This window comes from Aedes albopictus, chromosome 3 (genome assembly GCF_035046485.1).
Source record: "Aedes albopictus strain Foshan chromosome 3, AalbF5, whole genome shotgun sequence".
Taxonomy (NCBI): domain Eukaryota; kingdom Metazoa; phylum Arthropoda; class Insecta; order Diptera; family Culicidae; genus Aedes; species Aedes albopictus.
Window position 1 is genome coordinate 133,047,500 of NC_085138.1, and position 16,117 is coordinate 133,063,616.

At 40.9% G+C, this 16,117-nt stretch overlaps 1 protein-coding gene across 1 annotated transcript; it reads right to left on the reverse strand.

Moving 5' to 3' along the window:
- Positions 1-2,007: 2,007 nt before the first annotated feature.
- LOC109407031 (uncharacterized) lies at positions 2,008-3,393 on the reverse strand. Its single transcript, XM_062860275.1, has 2 exons — positions 3,180-3,393; positions 2,008-2,828 (listed from the first exon to the last, which is right to left on the reverse strand). Exons 1-2 carry the CDS (start codon positions 3,353-3,355, stop codon positions 2,636-2,638), a joined length of 369 nt encoding a protein of 122 aa, XP_062716259.1. The 5' UTR covers positions 3,356-3,393; the 3' UTR covers positions 2,008-2,635.
- Between the last annotated feature and the right edge of the window lie 12,724 nt (positions 3,394-16,117).

Genomic DNA, 16,117 nt, shown 5'->3' on the forward strand with positions numbered 1-16,117 from the left:
CCATCTCGAAGAGTTCTGCTGCGGTATCGTCCTTACCAGCTGCTTTGTTGTTTTCGAGTTGATGGATGGCATCCTGAACATCCCTCAGCGTGGGAGTCGGTTCTTTCCCGTCCTCTGCTGCATTGGCATAGTTGTTCATTCCGTTGCCGTGGTCTCCCGTTTCAACGATCTTCCTGCCATTTAGGTGTTCATCGAAGTGCTATTTCCACCTTTAGGTTACCTCACGTCTGTCCGTCAAGAGGTCCCCGTCCTTATCCCTCCATATTTCGGTTCGTGGCACGAAGCCGTTGCGGGATGCATTGGGACTCTAGTAGAGATTCCGTGTTTCATGGGAACGGCACTGTAGCTTCATTTCTTCGCACTCCGCTTCTTACAGGTAGCGCTTTTTCCCCCAAAAGAGTCGGGTTCGCTACTTCCGTTTTTGTTTGTAACATTCCGCCCGTGCTGCGTTCTTCTCCTCCGAAATCACTCTGCATTCTTCGTCCAACTTTTCGTTTGGTCGACTTATATCCACGTACCCGATGGTGCTCTCGGCTGTGTCGTTGATGGCTGCTTTTACTGTTTTTGATCAGTCCTCTAGAGAGGCCACATCGAGCTTACCCTCGTCTGGCAACGATGTTCGAGATTCTGCGCGTATGTTGAGGCGACAGCCGGTTGCTTCAGTCGCTTTTGGTTGTCCTGTGGCGGTTGCCGGTACCGTACATTGTTGATCACGGAAAATTTTGGGCGCAGTTTGACCATCACCAGATAGTGATCGTAGTCGATGTTAGCACCACGATAGGTCCAGACGTCGATAACGTTGGGTTGGGGATCAATGTATGTACTAACTCTTCAAAGACTGGTAAGTGCTGGTATGCTGTTACTAGCATACGTCTAAAGCATACTAGAATCCTTATTACTGAACATGTGTTACATTTTTAGAATGGTATTGCTGCTGATGTTAAAACCCGGGTTCTAAACTTCTTACTGGGGAGAGTTTAGCAGTAAAACAAGGGTGATGCTAGGTTTCCGATGCATGGCCAATTGTCAGTACTCTTGTTTTGTTTTCTATATTGCTCCTGAAGCACATAAGAAAACAATACAAAAACTGTATCAAAACCGATAGGGTAGGTTATCAAAATTTGAACCAAATTGCGGATTTCTGAGGCAGTGCAAATTTTAAGTGATTCTTTCTCCCACATGGAAATAATTTACTACGGAAAAATCGTATGTACATGAAAGCCACGGGTATAAGCTTTCTGTTAAATGGTAAAAAGTTTATATTTCATTGAAATATTAGATGTTTCATCAACAATGATTTTAATCTTAATTTCAACCATCGTAATCATAATTTGAACCAATTTTAATCTTAATTTGAACTACTGGAGACAGCAGCTCGAGCAACTCACGAAACAGCCAATTCCATGATGAACAACTAAAAATCACCCGAATCTGTTAATTCTCATACCTGTTTTTCATTAGGCAGTGGAATCCGACCGTCGCTTCCATGATCTGGTTTGGCTGATTGGCTGATATGCACATGCGAGCGATGTGCCCTGCACGTCTACAGGTGTGGCATACTTTATCAGCCACCGGACAAGCAAAAGAACGATGGAAGAAACAACTACACAGATCGAAAAAAGAGTGTAAAATTCTGCGACATATGATGCACATAATTGGAGCGTGGGATACCACAGAAGTTTACATGACATATGATGTAAATGTCATAAAATATCATGTAAACTTCCATTATATGTAATGTAATTCAGCATGACTCTGAGAGTTTACATGACATATAACACAAATTTACATGATATTTCATGTAAACCATCATAACACTAAGTTTACATGACTAAAATTAAGTTTATATGACGTGTAAATTTCATTATTTTTATCTGTGTACACCTCGAGCAATTAGATCCTGTCTGTTTCGGCACCATTCCTCGGTTGAAATCCCTTGCTCGACCTCTGAAGCCGCGACTACCTCGCTGTTCCTCTGCCACGCCAGTTCCCATGAAAATTGCTCCTGGGGACCTCTGGAGACTGCAGCTATGGTTCCTGATTCAATTCGCTGGCGCGTCTTCTGAAACTCTTCTGCGTTCGCCCTTTCAATTTCATGGTCAAGAATCAAGTCGATCAAATCTTTCATCGACCCTTGCGTGATCCAGTTCGTGCGAGCAAGTACCCGCACCCTGCTATCGTTTGCGCCGGTAGTAATAACACGGACAACGGCCTCCATCTCTTCATCTTCACCGTAGCTGCATAAGTGCATAACTTTGCTGTAGACGCAACTCGTCGAACGAAATCAACACTCTTTCCCGTTGGTGACTGGCACAAGTTCATTAGCTTGCCTCGCTGGGATAATAAGTACGTTCTGGACCCGAAATAATCGTTGAGTCGAGCTAGCGCGTTCGAAAACGGATGTGTATGCTCGTCAGGCATCGTCAGTGAGGACACTGACTGTTGTGTTGAATATTTCACGCAGTTTTACGCCGGCCTTGATTTTAAACACTCCATACTTTGCATGTTCATTAGCCGAATTCACGAGTTGTAACGAAGCCATGAGGGTCTCTTTCCAGTACTCGTAGGATCGTTTATTCACTTCCGATTCCCCTTGAGCTGGTACACACTCTGGAACGTTAAGTGTGCCCAACGTTCAGCTGCTCATGGTGGAAAGTAACAAGGACTCGGTCCTGGATTCACACGTTTCTTGGCCTCTGGACCAAGCATGATGTAGGGCACTACCCATGTTCTGGTCCATCGAAAGTCTCGTCACTTGCTCTCGAAGGGCATTATTTTTCTCCACTGCCTCCTTCAATTCCTTCATCAACCTTTTCTTTGTAATTTTCCTGTAACAATGGAAAACACAATATTTTACTTCAGCTGCGTTTAGATCTCTTACTTTTCAATCAGTTGCATACAAAACTCAATTTTTGCTCAAACATTTATTTTTTCGATCAGTCTCGTCTTTTCCTTATAAGCAAATCTCAATTTCTATCATTTATTTTTTATTTGTCGAAGATCCTTCATTTATTTTTTTTTTCGTCAGCTTAACTGTTCTCTTGGCATTTATTTTTTTTTTCATTGTCTTTATACAATCATGTATTTTTTTGTTTCAAATTTATTCTCATATTCCAGCAGCCAAAATGGTTCACGTCAGTCTTTTCAACATTTTCTGCTCACGATAGGTTTATACTTACGCTTTAGACGAGCCAGTAGCGCTACCGGCTGCGCCAATGTCGTAACCGGCAGAACTTACGAAAGCCCCAGCAGAGCTTCCGCTGCCTTCCGTCATATCTCCGCCTTCATGACCAGCCAAACACACGTAAGCGCCGGCCGAAACTTCATCAGCCAAATCCTCTGCTGCTTGCGACATCGCACGTCCGTCGCTGTCTGATATATCCAAAATACTACCTATAGAGTGAATTGTCTCCTCATGCTAGGAGCCCTGATTTTTTCATGTTGCTTGTTCCGATTCGCACTGTGTGAGAGAGAAAATACAAGAGAGCCATAGACTGAATAGACTGGGGATAGCCTTGTACACCCTAAAATGAAACAACACAGGCTTGTGTACAATGTACACAGGCTTGTGTACAATGTACACAGATTTGTGTACTACTAGATCAGCCTCCACCCCTGTGTCAAATGTACACAGTCACTTTTCTGGCTCTAGCGCTGGTATGGGAGCAAAGTTCATAACTAATTTTCTCTGAACGATGACATGCATTATCAGGAATCGATCAGTGCAAAAATAATTGTTAATTTTGTTTTCATGCCAGCGCTGGAGCCGGAAAAGTATCTGTGTACATTTGACACAGCGGTGAGGCTGATCTAGTAGTACACAAATCTGTGTAACTTCTGTAACCGTGTATGGTAGAAGGGAAACTCTCTTTTCTCATCTATCTTGTTGAGAAATGTCTACACTTTTGGGCGTGTTGCCAAAATGTTCAATCTGCATGCATATACATTTCGAAAATTTTCGAGCTAATTTTAACGAAAGGGGATATTTGATATTATTCAGATTTGTATAAATGTTTTAGTTAAATATAACAATATGAGGTGACTCTATTACTACAAGAATGTTCGAAATTCTTTAGGAATTTGGAAACTAAATTTGGAATTTTTCATTCCCCAAAAGTAAACAAAGCAACCACTAGCGCAATCTACAGGCCAACACTAGAAGCTCACCCCCGTTTACTAGTTCAAATTTAGATTACAAAAGGTTCAACTTAAGATAACATTCTCCAAGTAAGAATCACTTAAATTTGATAATTTTATGACAAATAATGCGGAATATTATTCGGTTGGTCGATTCTATGATAAATAAGCTTTCATTTGACGTATTTACTTATTGCGTGTGATGCAATAATGCATGAGCTGTATAGGTGCACCGAAAAGGGCTTTCTCTGGGGGGAAATAGGTGAAATCACAGTGATTTTTCAATTGCTTATTTTCGATGGCAAAAACGCTTTTATCAATGCTTTTAAAGCTTATGTTACCAGATTATATTACGGAAAACTGTTTAGCATCTTTTTCGGGACAATATTTTCCCAAAAAGTACGTCACTTCAATGAATTTCAAAATAGTTCAAATTTAGATTACATTTAGACTAGTTCTAATTTTGATTTCTTACCCTACTTTATTGCCCTTCAATGACAATTGAGTAATGCGACATGCACTACGCTAAGGCTATGGGTAATGCCACAATAGATCTAAAAACTGGTCGCAGTGACAGACCTAAACAGGAATTAAAAAATATACATTTGAATACCAAATAAATAAAATAAAATAAAAGTTTCCATGATTCACGGTGTGTTTGCCTTTTGTCGGGCTTGTTTGGCCAAATATTTGTTATGTGTAATGGGACCTTTAGTGTTCTACTAGAATGTTGCAGCTTTCATTTGGTCGATCGAGTGAAAGTCGATCGAGGACCGACCCGTCGAGAGTCCGAAGGTGTACTGATAAATCAAGTGATTGGGAGACAATTATTTTCCTTCCCCGTTTCGACATACATGTGCACAACAGTGTATATATTAGGTTTCATCTAATCCATCTGAAGGAGATTTGGATTGTGAAAAGGAGCGAATCCATGTACGACTGTGGAATTGACATCAGTTCTACGTCTACTGGTGACGCAGCCAGTCGAGTGACTCCATAGCTCGAAGGAATAGAAGCGCCCGTCTAAAGAATTGGGAGTCGTGATTTCGAGTCTTACCGGAGTACGTTCAAATCTCATTTTGTTCGTGTTTCTATTGTGCACATGGATGTCAAAGCATTTTCATTAGTGTACAACACAGTATTAAAGATAGAAAAAATGATATTAAGCTTACTGATTTGATATATTTTTATCTGTATTATATACAATTCAATTTTTCAAAGCAATTACTAAAGATTATATCAGCTCAAAGGACAAGAATCACCCCTAAATTGACAGAGGACCCATGTTATGTAAAAATATCGATTTAGTAATTACTTATGAGGAATAAATAGGTTGCCACAGACAAACAGACGTAATACTTCGAAAAAAAAATCGATTTAAGTCTAATTGCCCAATGTTAAAAGGACTGAGTTTGTCCAACTATAAACTAAGTGGTGTCGAGCTTGTACAAAAACTATGCAAGCGCCACATGTAGGCCGTCGGCCGTTATAAAACTTTCAAATAGACCGTTGCATCAGTGTTGCAAGGGAACTATTGGAGTGTAACGTCTGTTTGTCTGTGATGTTGGTATATTTATTTTTGGGCCAATCTCTAGCATTGCCCTAGTATTATCCCGATTAATTACCATATGAATAAAATTGAAACTCAAACAAAACCCGCAAACCGCTGAGTAAGTGGCGGTAGTGAGCAAATGTGAAATGTAAGGAATGGTACGAACATCATGGGCCATGGGCGAGCGATTAACGAGCCACTAAGTATTTTAATCAACTGTTAAAAACATATTGGTAGTAAGTAAAGTGATGTTTGTCTGTGCAAATACCTTATCATAATTTTTATTCTTAGTAGCTGTACGTCACCACCTGCTTCCCCAGAAGCGCATAAAACTATCTGCCGAGCGTCATAATAACAAGCCACGATCCGGCTGTTATTATTTGTACACCATCAGCTTTATGATTATGTTGATTGAAATAATAGTTTGTTTTGTAATCGACAAATGTCAAACTTGTCTCGAGAGTAACCAGCTAGACAGCCAGCCATCGGCATCGCGAGGCACATCTCGATGAAACGAATTTCATATCTCACTCATCGGCCACCTCCTGGCAGTTTCAGTTTTCTCCACTTGACCTTCTATTGTTTTAGCCATCATCGCCTCGACGATGCTCGGTGTTAGTGCACGATTCTGACAAACAGCACATTTTCTAGAATTAGCCACGAAGATGCAAATATGTAGTCAAATATCCTACATCCACACCGTGCAGCAAGAAGCCAGCTGTCGACGACACCGAAAAACTCGAAACGAAACAAGTGACCTCTCGTGATGCTTACATTTGGCTTCTTTGTAGGTTGGCCCTGCTCCACCGCCTCCAACACACAAGTCAGCCAGCGAGGGAATGTAATTTCATTGAGGAATCGACATGTAGTCGTCGCCTTTTACGTTCACCCCGTTATTATGGGGCAGCCGGCTGTCGCTGTATGGAGGGATTGTAATTTTGCAATTGTTGTTTGTATTGACTGGAAATTTGCGCTGTTTCTGTGTAGCTGCTCAGCAGAAAACGAAAGCGATGTAGCCGACTAAGCTGACATGCTCGTTGATGACAATTGAAGGTGTGATATGTGCGGCAACCTAAAATCGATGAAAATCGTGAATCACTTGCCTTTTAGAATTTAAATGCAAAAACTACTTATCGATGTCCTTGGAGACTGTGACGGTACGTTCTAGGTCGGTCGTGCTAGTGATGAACTGATCAAATAAATCGTGTTTTTCGAGTGATAAAGTGAATGTTTGTGTCCAAGTGGTGTTTTCCCGATTATTAGAAGACGCAAGCATCGAAATAATTGTATTTTAACCCGTCTTGACTATCAAAAAGTGAACAAAAATCTTATTTTCCGAAAACTTGTTCGGCTTTCGATGGGGTCGAATGATGCGTTGTAGTTTTCTTTTTTTTTTCTTTTAGTCTCTTCGCGTGTTGTGCAGTGGTGGTTGCATGTATGCTTTCGGCGCTTGCTGCGATAGCGTCTCGACTCGACTGCTCGTCTCTAGAAAAATACAAGTGTGTGTAGGTTTCATTTCGCTCACGGTGATGAACGCGATATTCGGGTCGCTCCGCGGATGTTTCGATTGTGCGTGTGTGTCCAGCCAGTAGGTAACCGCGGTAACCCGCTCGTTGGCGGGGCGATAGTTTGTAGCAAGTTACGTCGCAAAGCAATCGTATGTAGCGCAGCTAAATCGTTGAAACGTTTAGTAAGACGTGTTGCATGATTCTGTTATTGCACAGTGGGTAAAAGCTGCGACAAGAATGGTTGAAATTAGTGAATTATTTGTTTTCATTCAATACCGCCTCTTACATTTGAAATAGTGCCATTTTAATTTTGTGTAATTTGCTTTAATGTTGGGAATGGTGTAAAAGTTAAATAAATATGCATCGGAGATGTGGTCTAGTTAGCTACGCGCGAAAAATGTGGAATCAAGTGTGCCATGGAGTGAAATTGGAGGCAGTTGAAATAGAACTTCCCATGCCGACGATGTGGCTTCTTCGTACTATTTATGGTGAGATTGTTCTGATTATTACTATAACTGACTATTTCTATTGTTGACTAAATACGTGCCAGTTTTAAAGAAATTTTCTTTAGAACAGGAAGTGTGTTTGTATTATCATTATCCACTTGATAACGGTAATGCATACATGCGGGGCTTATTGTAAGTGAAAGTGACTTCTGAATGGACGTGTCTCTCCAGCCATTCTGAAATGGGTCTCTGGATCTGCAATAGAGCTATCACCTTCTAACTCCCGGACTAAAGTAGTTTGCAACGCTATTAGAACGGCGTTGCAGAATGCTTTCTTCCATAATATCACTGCCGGACAGTGGGTGTTAGATGGATCACACACACACACACACACACACACACACACACACACACACACACACACACACACACACACACACACAAAAACTACTTATCGATGTCCGTTTGATTTGTGAGAGAAATAGAGAATATTGTGTGGTTTCGAAACCGAAATTTGTTTTTACTGCAATTTTTGGAACCATATCTTCGTACCGAACAGCATGATTTCAACACGGTTTATTCGTTTACAAGGTGGCTGTATTTACATGTAGAAAAATATGCGACATTTGGTTGCTTGTTTTTTTTTACACAAAAAAATATATTAATACTAAAATTTCGAAATAAAAGTGAAAATTGAAAAAATTGAAATTAAAAAAAAAATTCAGCACGATCACCACAAAAACATGAGAGGTTTTATAGAAAACCAATAAAGTGGACTTTAGAATGATCAATGATCATAATAAACATCATTGATCATCTTCTCATTACGATCAAAAGTGCTGTGAACTTGTATCATCAATCTGCATATAGAAATCTATTTTGAGATTGACATCTTGTATTAATTCCCTATCGTGATTCTCTACTTTCATTGTGAATTTAGTTATCAAACCCCGGTAATTATAAACTGCAATGCAATAAAAATCTGCTAAGAGTTTGACCAGTTCTCATTCGTTCGAGCAAAGGCGTTCATTCAACGCCAACGCTGTTCTTGTGGGTGTAGGACGATCTTCAATACCACCCCGAGGAATAACAATAAGAAAGTCATAATCATTGTTCAGCTCTCCAAGGGCTCTCTTGTTTCTCTGGCCTGCCATTATTATTACCGTCGCCTCAGACGATATCTGTCCAAATGGCGATGTGTAGATACAGCAAAATGACACAATGAAGTCAAATGTCCATTGTATGTAAAATAATGTGATTAAAGGCTTGGTCCCAGCCGACGACGACGGCCGGCCCGTTCCTTTCCAACGGCGGTGACAAGCTCTGCAGGAACACACAGGCTCTCGCTGGATGTGGGGAGATGTAGTCCCGTCCCATCACATCCCATCATCAGACCCATCATAATCTCTAACAACGAAACGATCGAACTCGATCGCCGTGTGAGTTCAACCTTCCCCGGTAAAACAGAGAGACTGTCGAGTGATGATCGTCCCTGCCGCCGGGGTGCTTCAGGTCATCGAATCAAATCACGATCGTCCCACCATCGCCATCGCCACATCTGAGAGAGTCAACATGAGTGATACGATGATGAATGTGCACTGACTGTGAAATGTCGATTTGTGGAGAAAATCTGTCGATAGTTCACATCACAACATGCTTTTCGTTTGACTTTTTTTTTCTTTTTCTTTAATCAGAGGGGCGATCCGAGACGGATCTGCTGGCAGACAGGGCCCAACCCTACGACGGCAAAGCATAGATGGACAATCGGACAACGTCGATGACGATGGAAAGATGATGCACTCTAACGCTGCGGGAGCCCAGTCGTTCTACGAAGTTCATGTAGACGCTTTATCCAGCAAATGCACTATCGAAATGCATAGAAAATACCATTAGACTTCATCGACAAAAAATAAACTGCACTAATTTGAATTAGGAATAAAATCTTTCAATAAATGCTCCCTATGTTCTCATAATCGACGTAATGCCCATTGAAATGTCAGCACTAATACACAAAATAATTTCTAATGCACGTGAATAGTTGTGATAAGTGTTATTTATTATAACACAAGATAAGTTAGATGTCAATTTGAAATAACTTGAACCTCGTATTATTAGCTGACCAAATTTCAAAAGTGTACTATAGCTATATAGCTACACCAAAACCTCCATTTAGGTAACGAGGTGGTACTGCCTAAATAGAATTTTTACCTAAATGGATTCATAACCTAAATGGATTCAGTTCACTACCTAAATGGATTTGAAGATTGCAAATAAGTTACAGAAAGGCGAGTGACCTGTAGATTTTAAGGGGGGCATGCGGGGCTTCAGAGGGATTTTATGGGAGTTTTAGGAGAGGGGGTGGGTCAGAGGCGTTGCACCGGGGAAGAGGGACTTCAGGGGAATTTTCGGGGAGTTTCGAACGGTCTCAGTTGCGTTACATGGGGTCCGAGGGGGTTTTAGGGGGATTGCGAGGGCATTTCAGATTGCTTCAGATGATTTTGGCGAGTTTCAGAGGCGTTACGTAGGTGTTTAAGGGGTTTCTGAGAGTCTAAGGTGCGTTACATGGGGTCCGAGGGGGTTATACGGGAATTTCGAAGGCATTTAAGACACATTCAGATGATTTACGTAGGCAGATTCAGGCGATACGTAGGCGTTTTCGGGGGTTTCTGAGGGTCTCAGATGCGTTACATGGGGTCCGAGGGGGTTTTAGGGGGATTTCAAGGGCATTTCAGAAAGCTTCATAGAATTTTTGGTGAGTTTCAGAGGCGTTACGCAGATCTGAAGATCTAGTTGTGAGGCCACCATGCGCGAGTTATATACCGCAGGCATCTCTTGATGAAGACCTGCAGCCGATAAGTGTTCTCCGCTGATTTACACCAAATTTCACTGGCGTACAGCAACACTAATTTCACGTTCGAGTTGAAAATTCGGATGTTGGTGCGTCGACTAATCTGGTTGTTTTTCCACACATTTCTTAAACTCGCAAAAGCAGCTTTCGCCTTCTTGATCCGTGCACCTATGCCGATCTTAGTGCCGCCATCAACCGCCATTTGTCTACCAAGATATTGGAAGCTTTCAACATTCTCCACTGCTTGCCGTAAAGCTGGAAGGGGAGCCATCGAGGAGCGATTAGTAAGATCATCGGGCTTGCTCTACATATCAGAGCGCCGTTCAGCTAAAAGAGCAACGTCATTAACCATTTAGGTGCTCCATGCTAATGGGCTGCCACAGTAACCCACAATTTGGTTTGCGATCAACCGCACCTATCAGGATCTCGTCGATTACGATGAGGAACATTAGCGGTGATAGTATACAACCTTGCCTCACTCCAGAAACGAACCTGGATGGGATCGGACAAGACACCGTTGTGCAGTACTCTTTACGAAAATGCCCTGTACCGTGCTTCAATAAGGCCGATGATTTTCTCAGGGACACCCATGCGCCTGAGGGCATCTCACATGTTTTCGTGATTGAGACGGTCGAAAGCTTTTTCGTAAACAATGAACAGCAGGTAGAAGGATTTTTGGAATTCATTGGTTTGCTCCAAGGTGATATGGAGCGTGACAATATGGTCCACACAGGATCCTGTTTACTGCGGTCTGAGAGTTGGGTCAATCTTCTCCTGTATCCAGTTAAGGATCACTTTGCAGAGGTTTTTGAGAACGATACACAATAACATGATGCCCCGTCAATTAAAACTATCAAAAACTATCAAACTATCAAATCTGACTATACATGTCAATGGTTGCTACTCCGTTATTGATCTGAGCTGGTACCAATTGCACTGAGATCCAAATGAATAAGGGCTGGGACACTCCACTTATTCTCAAAGTGCAATTCTAGCAGCTCATACATTTTGGATCAATACCGGCGCCGGCCACGTCCTTGTAGTCATTTGGGAAGGGAAAGGAATGTTAGAGTGTGCTGGTTGTTGCTACTAAAGACCGAGATCACCTCTGCATCCCCACATCCAGCACGGACTGGGGTATTTTGTTAGACGGAAAGGATGGGAGATCTGGGAGTCACCGTTGGGTCGGTGATGCGATCGGGGGATGATGGATAGGGGGTTATTTATAGTGTTCGTAAGGTGATAGATTGTGTGGTGAATGAGGTGAATTAGGTCAAGCGGCACAGCATGCTTTGGTTGCATAACTTGTAGGCGTTATATACACTGTGCTGTGAGTGGAAATTGGAAGGGAGGGAAACGACTTTTTTCCAATTCGTTTCTGGTTCTAGCGATGGCTATGAACACATGAATATACATGAGTTGTATATGTAGAGAAGAGAGAGAGATAGAGATAAAGTGGATAGAAAGATACAAAGTAGGATGAAAAGGGACGGGCCAGGGATTGAACCCATGACCTTCTGCATACGAATCAGAAGCGGTAGCCACTAGACCACCAAGCCCGTCAATTATCGCATAAAGTCAGGTCAGGTTTTAGGTACCTTTACAAAGATGCCTTGCATCCAGTCTGCCGGAAATGTCGCGGTTTCCCATATGTTGCAGAATAATTGATGCAGTAGTTGGGCGGATACAACAGGGTCAGCTTTGAACATCTCAGCTGATATGCGATCGACCCCTGGGGCTCTGTTCGATTTCATGCTACGGATGGCTGTTTCTATCTCCAGCACTGACGGAGCTTCGGTGTTGACACGGTAATGCGTCGAACCCTTGGCGGTTCATGCTGAGGTGTTGATAGCGCGGCCGACACTTGAAAAAGGTTTCCGCTCGAACCAGCGTTTCAGCTGGTCAGCCAGGTCGATCAGTAACTGTCCAGACGTGGCTTCCACGGGCATCGTAGCATTCATCTCGGTCCCACTAACAAGGGCGTAGCCAGCTTTTCGGCCAGGGGGGGGCGAGCACCCTTACACTGAACACCCCTTTGCAGTAACAAGGAGTTCAAATACTTCATCATTAAAATATAAATAAAAGTGAAGTATGAAAAATGGGTGTTTAACAGGGATGGTTCAATGGAAGAATAATATATGATTATAATCCTGAGGAATTCCTCAAGATATTGCTTCAGGAATTTCTTAACAAATGCCATCATGAATTTGAATTTATCCAGCAGTTTCTCCAGAATTTCTTTAATATTTTTCCAGGTTATTTTAATGTAGATATTCCAGCAGAAATTACCTTCGGAAAACTTGCAGTAATTCCGTTGAGAATACCTTCAGAAATTCCTTCAAAAATTCCTTCAGAAGTTTTATTACGAATTTTACCATGCATTCTTTTGAGAATTTCCCCAGTAATTCTTTACAAATATCATTCTTAATTCCACCAGAAATCCGTTTGAGAAGCTCCAGAAAATACTTTAAGAATTTATCTGGGAATTCTTTCAAAAATTCCAATCAAACTAAGAATAGAGGAATACCCTAAGAAATTTTTGGAGAAATTTCTTCGAAAAATCCTTTAATGAATTCCTTCGGAATTACCGGAAAAAAAGCTTTGAAAATTTCTAAAGGAATTCCTTCGGAAATTCCTGGAGGAATATCTTTGGAAGAAATTTTTAAAGGAATCAATTAAAAAATAATTTCAGGAATTTATTTCGAAAATCCTTGAGGTATTCCACCGGAAATTCCTTGACAAATTCTTCAGAAGAGGAATTCCTTCATTTCTAAAGCTCCATGAGAAATTCCATAAGACGTCGAGAGTTCTTCTACGATTTCCTTTAGAAGATTCTTCGGGAATTCCTTGAGGAATTTCTTTGAAAAAGATATAGAATATTCCTTGAGGAACTCCTTCGGAGTTTTCGTGAGGAATTCTTCCGAAAACTCTTTGAAGAATATCTTCAAAAATTCTTGGAGGAATTCATCTGGAAATTTCTGTGAGAATTCCTTCCCAAATTCCTGAAGCAGTTCTTTCAAACATATTGAAAAAATTCCACTAAAAGTCTGATGAGATATCCCTTCTGAAATTCCATAAGGAATTTCTTTAAAAATCTTTCAAAACTTCCTTGGAAAAATATTTCGGAAATTCCTGAAGAAATGCTTTGTGATTTTTTATTTCCTAGAGGAACTCATTCGGAAATTCTTTGAAGAATTCCTTTAAAAAAGCCTTGATAAGGAAAATTCGGAAATTGTTAAAGGAGTTCGTTTGGATTTTTTTTGACATATGTCTGAAATGTCTTATGGAATACCTTCGGAAATTTCGTGAGAAATTGTTTGATAAGTTCGTTGAGGAATTTTTTCGGTTTTTTATAAATCTTTTTGAAATTCCTCAAGGAATTCCAGCGAAAGATCCTTGAGAAGTTTCTTCGGAAATTCCTCAAGAAATTCCTTCAAAAATGTATTGCGGAACTCCTACGAAAACTTGAGAAACTTCTTCAAACATTCCTTCAGAGACACGTTTGGGGATTATGTGAGAAAATCCTAAGGAAATTTTTTGAGGACAACCGTCAAACATTTTTGGAGAAATTCATTCGGAAATTTTTGGAGGTATTTCAAGGCAAATCCATAAGAAATTTCTTTGGAAATTCCGGGAGGGATTTCTTTGGAAATTCGTAGAGGAATTCCTTCGGAAATTCAGGAGAAAATCCTTTGACTGGAATTTTCTTTGGAAATTCCTGGAGGAATTCCTACGGAAATTCCTGGACAAACTCCTCCGGAAACTCATGGAGGAATTCTTCGGGAAAATCCTGGAGGAATTCCCTCGGAAATTCTTGGAGGAATTCCTTCGTGAATTCGTAGAGGATTTCCTTCGGGAATTCCTGGAGGAATTTCTTCGGAAATACCTGGAGAAATTCCTTCTTGAAATTTATGGAGGAACTCCTTCGGAAATTCATGGAGGAATTCCTTCTGAAAATCCTTGAGCGATTCCTTCGCAAAAGTCCTGGAGGAATTCCTTCTGAAATTTATGGAGAAACTCCTTCGGAAATTCGTGAAGGAATTCCTGGAGAAATTCTTTCGAAAATTCCCGGTGGAATTCTTTCGGACATTTATGAAAGAATTCCTTCGGAAATTCCGGCAGGAAACCATTTGAAAATTCCAGGTGAAATTCCTTTGAAAATCCCTGGAGAAATTCCACCGGAAATTACTGCAGGAATTCCCTCGGAAATTCCAGGAGGAATTCCTTCGGAAATTGTTGGAAGATTTCCTTCGGAAATTCCAGAAGGAATTCCTTCGGAAATTTATGAAGGAATTCCTTCGGAAATTCCAGGAGGAATTCCTTCGGAAATTGCAGAAGGAATTTCTTTGGAAATTCCTGGAGGATCTCCTTTGGAAATTCCTGGAGGATTTCCTCCGGAAATTTCTGAAGAAATTCATCCGGAAATTCATGGAGGAATTTCTCAGGAAATTCCTGGAGGAATTCCTTTGAAAATTCGTGAAAGAATTTCTTCAGAAATTCGCGAATGAATTCTTTTGGAAAATTTCTGGAGCAATTCCTTCGGAAATTCATGGAGGAACTCGAGGAATTTCTTCGGAAATTCGTGAAGGGATTCCGTCGGAAAATTTCTGGAGGAATTCCTTTGGAAATTCATATAGGAATTCCTTCGGAAAATTCTTTAGAAATTCCTTCGCAAAATTCCTGGAGGAATTCATTCGGAAATTCATGGAGGAATTCCTTCGGAAATTCATGGAGGAATTCCTTCGGAAATTCCAGGAGGACTTCCTTTAAAAATTCCAAGAGGAATTCTTTTGAAAATTCCTAGAAGAATTTCTTCGGAAATTCTTGGATGAATTCCTCCGGAAATTCCTCGAGGAATTTCTTCGGAAATTCGTAGAGGAATTCCGTCGGAAAATTTCTGGAGGAATTCCTTCGGAAATTCATGGAGGGATTTCTTCGGACATTCATGAAGGAATTCCTTCGGAAATTCCAGGAGGAAATCCTTTGAAAATTCCAAGAGGAATTCCCTTGAGGAAATTCCTAGAGTAATTCCTCCAGAAATTGGTGGATGGATTTTTCCGAAATTTCCTGGAGGATTTCCCTCGGAAATTCCTGGAGGAATTGCAACGGAAATTCCTGGAGGAATTCTCTCGGAAATAAATGGAGGAATTTATTTGGAAAATCCTGAAGGAATTCCTTCGCAAAATTCCTGGTGGAATTACATCGGAAATTCATTCCTTTGGAAATTTCCAATGGAATTTCTCCAGGAATTTTCGACAGAATTTCTCCTGGAATTTCTAAAGGAATTCTTCCTGGAATTAAAAAAAATCCTTCAGAAATTACCAAAAGAGTTTTTCCAGGAATTTCCGAAGGAATTTCCAAAGGAATTCCTCCAGGAATTTCCAATGGAATTCCTCCGGGAATTTTTAAAGAAATTCCTCCAAGAATTTCCGAAGGAATTCCTCCAGGAATTTCCGAAATAATTGCTCCACGAATTTCAGAAGGAATGCATCCAAGAGATTCCGGAAGGATTTCTCCAGGAATTTCCGAAGAAATTCCCCTAAGGATTTCCGAAAGAATCCCTGCAGGAATTTCCAAAAGAATTCCTCCATGAATCATCAAACGAATTTGTCCAGCAATTTCCGAA